This window comes from Hoplias malabaricus, chromosome 1, assembly GCF_029633855.1.
Source record: "Hoplias malabaricus isolate fHopMal1 chromosome 1, fHopMal1.hap1, whole genome shotgun sequence".
Taxonomy (NCBI): Eukaryota; Metazoa; Chordata; class Actinopteri; order Characiformes; family Erythrinidae; genus Hoplias; species Hoplias malabaricus.
Window position 1 is genome coordinate 87,655,661 of NC_089800.1, and position 12,245 is coordinate 87,667,905.

The following is a 12,245-nucleotide window of genomic DNA, read 5'->3' on the forward strand; positions in this document are numbered from 1 at the left end:
CAAAATGAGGAAAAGGTGTGTTGTTTTTGGCTGCAATCATTCAATGTACAATGGGACATCTGTGAACAAATGACCCAAAGATCCCAAAATATCCAGAAAATGGACTAAATTTGTCCACTTTAAACGGGCACTTTGGAAAGGACCCTCCGCTCACTCCGTTATCTGTAGCTCATTTCACTGGCGCTTTTCCAACAATATGGGCATGTAAGGACACCAACGAAAGGTGTTCAAGAGCCTCTGTAACATGGAGGTAAACAGGGTAAGGACACTCACTTCGCCTGTTTTAGTTGGTGTTAGTTAACGTTAGCTTGACTCGCTAAACTCGGTGCTCAGATTATACTCGGCTACGTAGCTGCATTACGGAGGTTTATAGTGTCGGATGAATTCGAGTTCGACTTCGATCACATTTACAAGAATAACGGTACCTCCACATTTGAGTTTAGCTTATTGCTAGGCTATTGTCATGAATAATGTTGGTTATTTAGCTAGATACTATCATAACAGTCGGTCATAACGGTGTTTTACCGCGGCGTTGTTCAGCTGTTTTCCACCAGTGACGTCACGGTCGCGTTCAAGAATTTCCGTAGAGAGCTCGGGTTTTTCCGTCAATTTAATAAAATTGTCAGTTTTAAAGCAAATTTAGCTGCAATTTTCATTTTAATTCATACTTATATCTGTCAGTAACTACAATAATGTCAAATATTCATGGAGGTCCATTAAGTGGTGCTTAGCCTTTAAATTAGTGAAAGCAGCTGATTTAATGTGGACAAAGACATTCACACAGTTTATAATCTCCACACACTTAGGGAGAGCTGGACTGGTGGGTTTCATCCAGAACCTGTACCTGAGCTCATTAATGCTATTGTACGTATACAGTCAAATCCTCACAGCAATATTCTAACATCTAGTTTAAAGAGTAAGCAAAGGCAAACTAATCCCTGACCAATACAACTGAGATATATTTATGTCACTGTCCAAGTAAAAACATGCATCTCCCAAAAATAACAACTTTACAGGAGAAGGGAAAAACCTTAGAACTTACAAACAATGTAAACAGGGTGATGCTGTGACACATGTGTAAAGTACACATCATAAACCGTAGCCTGACATTTGTTAAGGCTGTGTACTCACCTGGTTTTGGGGAGGGTTTTTCAGGGGATCCTTTAGGTCCCTTACTGAAAGGGTTCGAACCTGGAAAATGAGTCACAACACCCTGATGTTACTAAGACTTCTTCAAAACATAAAAAAACACCCCTAAAACATCACCATATCAGGATCTGTAACTCCTACAAGTAAACGTAAGATCTGAGACTGAAGAAGGGTCTCATATCCTTTTTCATATTTTGATACAAAATTAAAGGCCAGGTCAGATTTCTACGGATAGGGAAAAAACAAACAAACAAATAAATAAATAAAGTTTTGAAAACAAACATCTGTATTAAAAGTGTCTTTCACACCGAGTCCGAAACTGAGGACTGCGAAGCTGTGCCAGATTTTGAATTAGAACCTGTTGTTTTCTGCGTTTTATGAACGTGTTAAAATCAGACCGACCAATCAGAGCGCCGTTGTCATGGTCGCAGACCAAACAAATGAGCAGGAAGATGGAAGCTCGTCTTGTTCATAGCAGCTTTACAAACCATCAACATGTGGAGAACTAAACTGTGGCGGGTAAAGAAAACAATCCTTTCTACTGAGAGGAGCAACACATAGAAGCAGAGCCTCCAACTCCCCCCAGTGGTGTTCGGAAACACTGCTGAACTCCCGTGTTGTTCTGAGACTGGGGTGCCCTTTAGTTCATTCATTCATTAACTGTAACCCTTGTTTAGTTCAGGGTCGTAGTGGGTCCAGAGCCTACCTGGAATCATTGGACGCAAGGCAGTAATACACCAGTCCTTCACAGGGCAACACACACACACTCACTCACACCAACGGACACTTTTGAGTCACCAATCCACCTACCAACGTGTTTTTGGACTGTGGGAGGAAACCCACACAGACACAGAGAGAACACACCACACTCCTCACAGACAGTCACCCGGAGGAAACCCACGCAGACACAGAGAGAACACACCACACTCCTCACAGACAGTCACCCGAAGCGGGAATCGAACCCACAACCTCCAGGACCCTGGAGCTGTGACTGAGACACTGCCTGCTGCGCCACCGTGCCGCCCCCGTCATATAGTTGCATTTTATAAAGTAAAACGATAAATTCCTTATAAATCCTGCTCAATGAATCCATTTCAGAATCTTCCCCTGATTTCGCCAGGCTTGGGGTGAAGGCTCCACTATGATGTTTATTTTTCACAGAAAATAAAAAAAAACGAATGTGATTTTTAACATACTGTGTGTGAACAGGCCTCAAAACATACTGAATTAACTGCACCCACTCCTGCAGATATTTAGGACTCGCCCAGTAACACACAAAGCCACCAAACCGGGAGCGTGAGGCCAAGCACAAGATTCCTAAGAGACACGTAACACCATCTACTTCTCATTATGTTAGTGCTTCATTTCAGTTTGATCCTAATAGTGTTGCTAAAATAACCTCAGCATTTTTATACAGCATTCTTACGTGATCTCCTGCTTTCTGCTCCTTCCCCTGCCTCCATGGGTTCCTCCTGTTCTTCCTCTTCCTCTTCCTCTTCATCCTCGTTTTCCTGCGCCATTCTGCTGCCTTGATTATACCTGTAAATTAACATAACACTAATGATCACTTTAAAAGCTCTTATATGTTCTTAAAGACTGCAATAAATGAACAGTGCCCTTTCTGATGCACAACGCAGAACATCAAATAAAGCTCAAGCTCCATGTCATTCCTATTGGACAGTGCACAAATCTCAGCTTAACACATCCATCTAAATGAGAAATCGTGCTTTTTATATAAGGCTTGTTTTCCCTTGCTGTATGAATCATGGTATACACCCTCTGATCCAAACCATTAATTAATGGATCATAGCTTTGAAAAACAAGCCTCACTCGCCCCACTCCCTGCTCCACTCTTTACTCAGGAGGACAACATATCAGTCAGTGTGCGGTACATCATCAGCACTGTGTTTACAGCAGTGAGGGAGAGCGCAGAGGGCAGGAAAGGTTGGATAAAAGTGCCCCTGCTAAAGATTTTTGGATTCATCTCCATGTCTAACCTACCCTGAGCTGTGCGCTGTGCTGCGATAGGCCGGCTCCTCATCTGGCTCCTCCTCCTCTTGTAGCTGATTGGCCTTCTCCAGAGCGAGTTCGCTGAGCCTCTGAGCCAGGATCATGCGTCTGGAGCGCGAGGCGTAACGAATGGCCAAAGTGACCACGCTCTGGGTCATCATCTCCGCCAGCTCCACACAGCGGAACTCGCGCTCCAGTTTACAGGACAACTACACACACACACACATTTTAAATGATTACTGTGCGACTTTTCACCACACAGTTCCTAATTTCAGTAAAACAGGCCTCTAACTTATTTATTATTTTTGCCGTATGATTGAGGATTTTTTCCAATGCAGTTGGTAGGTAATACGTCTATTTACTATCAACAGCCTTGAAAAAAAAAAATTAATAAATAAATAAATAAATACAAATAAATCATAGCAAAAATAATAATAAAAAAATTAAAAATAAGTAATAAATAATACATTTTAAAAGAGTGTGTACAATTAAACATTTAGTGTTAATAGTAATTTTGTCACTAAATTGTAACTGTTGCGTAATTACAGAAACGACAATTTCAGTTTTTTTTAAAGTATTAATTTGCTACATTCATGACCGCAAACATCGAAATCCCCAACTTTAAATCATTAAAACCAAAACTCGTATTATCCCCAAGAACAGAACAAACCCACCACAGTCTTCTGCAGCTCTTTTTCCTGATGGAGCCCCATTTTAAAGAAAATAAAAAAAACCCTCATCTACTGAGAGTAACTATGAAAGAAAGTCCATTACGGACCGTTCCTCTGAACCCGTTTCACTCATTACACTCAGCTCTGCACATCCCTCTCATCTCCAGAGCACTCAGCCCACGCGAGGAAGACTTACAGCAAACATCTTCATCAGCATTTCCTGCTGCTCTTTCTCCTGCTGCGCCTGGCTCTCCGCACTGACCTCGTATCCGCTGGACGACAGGAAGCTGAAGTGATTGTGGAAGAGCATAGAGCGCCAGTATTGCTCCTGTAAAACACACACACACACTTGTTTGTCTCGAGGCATGGTCCTTGTTTAGAGTGAAAGGCAGAAGTTTGGGCTCCTCCTGGCCCAGTGAGATGAAGTGAAACCAAATGAAAATATCTTCTACAACCAAATACAGCCTGTGCTCCACTAATGTGACTCCACTTCTTGTTTATACACCTGCTGGTGTGGGAAGTTCCTCCTAAAAAGGTGGTTTGATAGCCCTGCTAAATAAAGACCTCTCTCTCAGAGATATTTACTGCTGTTTTCTTTCACCATCCAATGCAGAGCGGAGCCATTTAAGGTGGAACAGCTCAATTCAAACAGCAAAAATAGTCCTAGCTTCGTCCTCCAAAAAAGTTTCTTTTAAAGGCTAAGCACCTCTTAATGGACCTCCATGAGTATTCCACATTATTGTAGTTACTGACAGATATAAGTATGAATTAAAATGAAAATAGCAGCTTAATTTGTTTTAAAACTGACAATTTTATTAAATTGACGGAAAACCCGAGCTCGCTACGGAAATTCTCGAACGCGACCACGACATCACGTTTTCTTTAAATAAAATTTTTATAAAATTCTGAATGTGTTTCCTCACAGTTTGGTAGCTCTCAGGTCTCTTTGTGGCTCTAATGTGTTTACGAAGCCCAGGGGTCAGTAAAAAAACTAAATATATAAATAAAAACTCGTCTTGGCCTTGGCTTTTTCTCCCGTGGTTCACAGCAGTGAAAAGGCATCTAAATTTTTATAGACAGAGAGAACTCCAAACACTGAAAAGCACAAACTGAGATGAGGATACTGCTCTACTCCTGCTCCACAGGTGAGTTTCAGATCATTTAAGGTGGAAATAATCACCCCTGATTCGGGAGATGGCTAACTGCATAAAACTACAGACCAAAAGTGTTACAAAACTAAACAAATCAGGTTACAAACAGTTAATAAAAACGTACACGAGATACACTTCATCCACATACAAACAAGAAGTTTTTTTTCCCCTCTCAAACATACCATTCCACTTTAAAAGACACAGAGCTTCTGAGCATCAACAAACCAGAGAGGACTGCTGTTCCCCACAATCACAGATGTTCTCTCTGAAGACAGATAAGGAGGATTCACCTGTGACTGTCATAAGAGAGCGAGAGAAACAGCTGAGATGATCGGATTAAGGCCTGGTGAGTGATTTCCTCCTGAGGGAGGGACTGGTTCCGGTAAACAGGAAGAAGAGGTTTGAAATTCCACACTGTGAGGAATTGCGTGCTTTGTTTGGTGTGAATGTCATGACGGTTTTGTTGTGTATCCATCTTACAATTAACAATACCTCATCTGACAAAAGGAAACTAAGAGAAGGAATACGGTAGATGTCCGTGTAAGGAATGATTTCAGTAATTGGGAGGAAGGTGGTGTATAAGGGGAAATGAGAGGCTGTAAACCCATGACAACAAAAAGAACAGACCTGAAACATCATGTAACTTTATAAAACAGGATTGAATTCAGTCAGGTTTAGACTCAAGCTGATGGGGGGGGGGGGGTTAGGCCATGGTTTCCCCCATCAGTTCAGTTCTGTTTTATTTATACAGGGTGGGCCATTTATACGGATACACCTTAATAAAATGGGAACGGTTGGTGATATTAACTTCCTGTTTGTGGCACATTAGTATATGGGAGGGGGGGGGGGGGGGGGTTCAAGATGGGTGGTGACCCTGGCGGCCATTTTGAAGTTGACCTGAAACTACGGATACTGGAAGTCTGTGCTAGCATTTCTCCTGCGGTGTTGCTATCAGTGTGTGAAGAGTGGGAGAAGAGGGTTGCATTGACAATCAACACAATGGGCAGCACTTTGAACACATTTTATAAGTGGTCAATAACTCATGAAAGAATAAAGTTACGTTAAAACCAAGCATACCACTGTTTTTCTTGTGAAATTCCCAATGAGTTTGATGTGTCACATGACCCTCTTCCCATTGACAAAAAAACAAGTTGGATTCAAGATGGCCGACTTCAAAATGGCCACCATGGTCAGCACCCATCTCGAAAAGTTTCCCCCCTCCCATATACTAATGTACCACAAACAGGAAGTTGATATCACCAACCATTCCCATTTTATTAAGGTGTATCCATATAAATGGCCCACCCTGTACATTGCTTTCACATTCAATGTCATCACAAAGCAGCTTTATAGAGGTCTGGGTCCGAGCCTCGTTTAAACCAAGGCCGACAGCAAGACTCAAACCGGGAACCCGTCCTCCTCTTGTCGACACCGGAGAGTACAACAAATAACACAGCAGTATAACAGAACAGATCTGATCACAGTCGATTAAATGGGCGTTTCCTTTCTTTTCAGACACCCAGTAAATTAAAGTGGGGGTAGGCCGTGTGGTAAATCTGTAGCTGCATCAGGACTGTAAACAACACGTCCGGTTGTAACATTAGGCCCAAATGAGATCAATGAGACCAGACTGCCATCCTGGTTCTGCCTATATTCTTTACGCCCTGCCGTCTGCATTAATGGACTCTGACACAGCTGTCCCTCCCTAATCAGGACTCCTCCAGCTGTAGTCAGGCAGTGAGTGTTCCTGTGCTGTGGAGGAGTGGGTTTGGAAGAAGGGCTGTTATATGGAGTAACCCTGAAAAGTAACAGTTCAAACAAAACCACTGCCTCTAAAGGTCTCTTTCTGAAGACTCACCTCCATCTGGCCTTTCTCCGTGCCCGTCTGACAGAGGGGCAGTTTAAAGGGCAGGATGGATACAGCCGGACGAGGGAGAGTCGGAGGGAAGCGAGAACCTTTACAGGGGATACACCTGCAGAAAGAGAGAATACTCCTCATCACTATCTCACAACCAAACACCGGACACATTTACAGAAAAGAACACTGTCCTAGTTTCTTTCTACTCTTCTAGGAATCGCTCAATGTTGGAACATTTCGCTGAGAGTTTGATGGCATTCAGCCATGCGAAGGTTATGGCATTTTACACTGCATGGAACCTACGCACATCTACTGTGAAATGTACCCGGTGTCGTCTCAAAACCCAGTGTCTAAGGAGAACAGTGGTCTTTGGAAACCACAACAACGGCGGCGGTGACGTTAAGCGGTGTTTACTCATGGTGTATTAGCGTGTTGTTGTTGTTTGGGACTGAACACAGCTCTGTCATCAGTTCAGACAGATCAGTAGAGTTTGTTCCTTCCTTGTTGCAGCGTCCAGCTCTCGCTGGATTCTTTCGTCGGCCACCGATCCAAGGAGCGTTTGAACCTCTTCAAAAGACCATGGCGTCATTTTACGAGCTGCCGTCGTGAGTCGGATAAAAACAAACGTGATCTCTGCTGCAGCTGGAGATTTTACAGATGGAGAGTTGGTGCTGGTCGTCTGCGTTGCGTGGCGTAGAGTGACGACTCTCTCTGGACGATCAGTGCTCTGCAAGGTTTACACGCCACGGTTTAGTCCCTACTCGACTCGCTCTGAACCACGAGAGAACAGCCACTTAACAAGAACCCGCTTCCAGGAGCTAAACCAAAATTACTGGAAGGAAAAGCCAGAAAGCTGAGCAGAATTGAGTTGAACAGAGTAGGGCCCATGCAGTGGAAAAGTGTCATTAGTGAGGTGTGGTGCTGATGCTGGATATTAGTTGTGGATCACAAACATCACTCCAACTCATCCCTAAGTTTGGATGGAGATGCATCCCTCCAGAGAGCAGTTCTTCTGCTACACCGCACCATGTTAGGGCCTTGTAACATCTGGTCAATGACTGCCATTAGGGACCGAAACCACATGTTCATGTGCAACTGCTCGAATGTCCCGAAGTAATACAACTGAGCAACTCTTACATAGTCTACATGAGCCCCGTAGCTCCAGTGCAAAACTAAATACGCTTTATTTAACTGATTAAACCTGGCGTAAGAGCGGTGTGAGTTGATTTGAAACTGAAAGGCTGTAGAGAAGGTCTGAGGGTCTTACCTGAGCTGCTGTGGATTCTCATGGACACCTACCACCCAGTAATGGTCAGATTTACTCTTACAGCTCTCTCTGGTGTTACACACGGGAGTCCAAGTGTTTCCCATGGAGCGATTCAGCATGCGGACCACCCCGTCAGAGTCCACCGAACACGGAGTGCCTTCAGTGGGATTGAAATGCTAATATTAAGTACTTTTAATCAAAATAAGCAGCAAATAATATTCATGAAACCGACTGCTTATCGTTATCCCACATTATCTGCATATGAGATAAGGAATCAAGATATTACCCAGGTACAGCGCCCCCTGTTGGCCCCACCAACACCAGCAGACCACACAAGCTTTCCTTGGATGACTCCAAGCTCAAACCTGCTCAGTTTCATTTGCTTTGTGAGTTTTGGAGGTGCCGGTGCAGGTCCTGCTCTTTAACCGTAATCCAGTCTGTCTTCCACAGTTTAAAGCTCTGAAAATTAACAGATTTAAAGAGAAGAGAAAACAGGATGGCGGCTCACCTTCAGCACTGAAGCCCATCCAGACGAGGTAAGATTTGCGAGAGAGGGGCAGAGGCTCCCCGTGGATTTTTTGCTGCTTTTTCCTCCCGAGCGTCAGCAGCTGAACCCCCAGAGCCTGGTCTCCGTCAAAACCCGTTCCTGACATCACAGCATCAGCAAAGATCAGCCTCAACACAGCCTCAAGTGCAGAACCCAACACTAATTGTGTAACTGTGACACATTGGTGCAGTGCTTCCCACAGTATGGGGCACGTGAGTGTAACGTGGAGGTAAATGTTACTTGTAATAACTCCACTGTAAAGCTGTTTTCTCACTTTAGTTTGTTCAATAAGAAGTTTAACCTTCCATAAATATCACCTTGTGGAAACTAGGCCCCTCATTGAAAAGTGGTGAAATGTGACACTGATGCTTCCCCACCCTGGGATTTCCCTACACCTTACTAAACGGCATCTGAGATATTCATTCATTCATTCATTCATTATCTGTAACCCTTGTCCAGTTCAGGGTCGCGGTGGGTCCAGAGCCTACCTGGAATCATTGGGCGCAAGGCAGGAACACATCCTGGAGGGGGCGCCAGTCCTTCACAAGGCAACACACACATTCACTCACACACACACCTATGGACACTTTTTGAGTTGCCAATCCACCTACCAACCGGAGCACCCGGAGGAAACCCACGCAGACACAGAGAGAACACATCACACTCCTCACAGACAGTCACCCGGAGGAAACCCACGCAGACACAGGGAGAACACACCACACTCCTCACAGACAGTCACCCGGAGGAAACCCACGCAGACACAGGGAGAACACACCACACTCCTCACAGACAGTCACCCGGAGGAAACCCACGCAGACACAGGGAGAACACACCACACTCCTCACAGACAGTCACCCGGAGGAAACCCACGCAGACACAGGGAGAACACACCACACTCCTCACAGACAGTCACCCGGAGGAAACCCACGCAGACACAGGGAGAACACACCACACTCCTCACAGACAGTCACCCGGAGGAAACCCACGCAGACACAGGGAGAACACACCACACTCCTCACAGACAGTCACCCGGAGGAAACCCACGCAGACACAGAGAGAACACATCACACTCCTCACAGACAGTCACCCGGAGGAAACCCACGCAGACACAGGGAGAACACACCACACTCCTCACAGACAATCACCCGGAGGAAACCCACACAGACACAGAGAGAGAACACACCAAACTCCTCACAGACAGTCACTCGGAGGAAACCCACGCAGACACAGGGAGAACACACCACACTCCTCCTCATAGACAGTCACCTGGACCTGTGTGACTGCGGCACCATATGAAGTCTTTAAAAAAGCAAAAGAATTTGGATTTTTGTGGGTGTTTTTGACCCCTAACAAAGGCGTTAGGTAGTTTGTAGGCAGGTCTGTGTTTTTTCTGCCTTTTATTGAGGAAGCCGTGTCTCTATTTTTCTTACAATGTTTGTGGGGGTTTGTGCAGCAAAATCTCACATTACATTTCACACATTTAATCCGTTAAACAGAAGAGTTTTGTTCCCATGCCCCGTATCTTTAACGAGGAGTCTGTATTAAAGGCAGTGATGGAGCGTGTACAGAGTTGATGTACCTCTGTGGTAAACTATGAGAAGCTGCTCTCCGTGCCCCGCCAGACACACCACAGGTCCAGGCAGGCTGAAGACCTCCTTCTGAACTCCGCCGATGGAGAAGAGCCGCAGCAGCATGGAGCTGGTGGCCACAGCCGCCCAGCTCAGCCCCAAACACAGCGCCAGCACGTCCTCACCCTTCGGCAGGTCCACCATCCACTCCTTATTAGTGTCCCAGGAGGAGAAGTGGAGACACTGGACCTTACTGCGGACACACAGACAAACAGATACATGCATGGACATGGGGAGGGACAGACACACACAAACACACAGTGAGATAGACACACACAGACTAAATGAGGTCATTGAAGGCCTGTGAGGAGTGCAGAGCTACAAAACAACACTCAGTAAATTTACTCCGCAAATAAAGCCCAGCCTCGGGATTCAGGCCAGAGATTAAAACAGGTTCAGTCTGATAGGATCTTGCTAATCGATCTCAGCTCCCAGAAACCTTGAAAACACTGATGTCTGCAAAAACACAATTGCCTGCTTTCAAAGGAAGAGCGAGTGTGTTTCTGTGAACGGTGGTTACTTCTAAAACAGAGAGAAACTGCATTTTGATTCAGTGTTTCCCCCTGGATTAAAGTTTCAGGCTGTTACACACTGCACCGAACGTGCGCGAGAACTTTGCCTTTGGACATTTTTAAAATCAGGATCCACGACTCTTTAAAACAACACCTACACCTGAGGTTTTTACCTGGCGAGCTCCTCGGTTCCTTCGCAGGCCAGCAGCACGGCCTCCTGGGACAGATCGGCCATGCAGTGGTCCAGAGTGTTGGTGAGGTGCATGGCGTGATGGACGGAGGTGTCGTGAAATTCCACGTCGATGGCGTTGTCCTGTTCATCGTTGTAACCGCGAACTATTCCCACAGAGTTCCACATCTGGCATGACACAGAATGACCACCCCATCACATTCAAGTACAGAACAAACAAGAAAGGTCTGTGCAAAATTATAACCACTTTTTCACTGCGCTACTCCTTTAAACGCACTGATGGTGTTCTCAGGACCTTGTAGACAGTGGCAGATGCTGGTCTTTCAAGGAGGGGAAGCTCAATTTCGGCCTACATCATAAAATGTGTCGGTTTATTTATACGTAAATTCTACCCTCCGTTCCTTTTTAAGAAAATGATCTGTGACCCTGTCGTACCAACAAGGCGTCTTTTCCAGAGACTTGACTAGTGTCCTCTCAATGGCCAGCAGAGCTAGGCTGCTTAAACGGCCTTGGCCCATGTGAAGTGTGTCCGCCTGTGCTCCCACGGATCTTTACACCAAAGGATCGCTGATTCGCTCATTTCGCTGTCAATCAAAAAGGGATTCAGCCTCAGACAGATCATCCAATCATCATGCAGAAGCTGAGCGTCCGGGCCAGCCGAGGCCAGCCCACTGCCCCATAGACCCCCAGAGACGCTGAGCGTCCGATGGGCGGGACAAAGCCCAGCATTTATCCAATGACTCGTCTCGTTTCGCTGCACTTCGCTGCTTCGCTATTGAACTCTGCGGACACTCAGCGTCTTCACTGTTTAAAGCACTGTGAAGCTGCGGGAATGATTGAGAGGAAAGCCGCGTCTTTACCAGTGATAAGAAGCTGATTCTGAACAAAAGTTGAGCGCGTTGTAGTGCATATTTATTCAATGACATGTACACAACAGTATATATTTGATCACTTATTTTTTGACATTTTAGGGGAAGCTAAGCTTCCCTTGCAGTCTTACAGCAATCGCCCCTGCTTGTAGCGCTTTTCCACCAAAAGAACTTTCGTTCCTGATTCCTGGTTCTTTCCAGTGAAGCGGCCCGCGTTTCTACACGTTTAGAAGGGAAGCAGGAATACGTCATCAGCTGTGGGGGCCTCGCTGTGGCTGAAAACAGCGCCAGAGCCTCAAATAAACTGTCACAGTCACGACAGGGTTGTTGTTTATTGAGGTGAGATATAAGACTGTGTAAATGTTGCCGAGTTTATGAGCTTGTGAACAGTGG

The 12,245-nt window shown here is 45.3% G+C and overlaps 1 protein-coding gene across 4 annotated transcripts in view; it reads right to left on the reverse strand.

The window, feature by feature from the left end:
- The window catches only part of wdhd1 (WD repeat and HMG-box DNA binding protein 1), a 33,407-nt gene that overhangs the window by 9,247 nt on the left and 11,915 nt on the right, over positions 1-12,245 (reverse strand). For all 4 annotated transcript variants that reach the window (XM_066675942.1, XM_066675940.1, XM_066675939.1 and 1 more), the window contains exons 13-21: positions 10,967-11,151; positions 10,233-10,474; positions 8,615-8,752; positions 8,107-8,263; positions 6,840-6,954; positions 4,027-4,158; positions 3,151-3,368; positions 2,576-2,688; positions 1,132-1,191 (exon numbers count right to left, since the gene is read on the reverse strand). In XM_066675942.1, the coding sequence (XP_066532039.1) occupies positions 1,132-1,191; positions 2,576-2,688; positions 3,151-3,368; positions 4,027-4,158; positions 6,840-6,954; positions 8,107-8,263; positions 8,615-8,752; positions 10,233-10,474; positions 10,967-11,151 (1,360 nt within the window). The remainder of the gene's footprint in view (positions 1-1,131; positions 1,192-2,575; positions 2,689-3,150; positions 3,369-4,026; positions 4,159-6,839; positions 6,955-8,106; positions 8,264-8,614; positions 8,753-10,232; positions 10,475-10,966; positions 11,152-12,245) is intronic.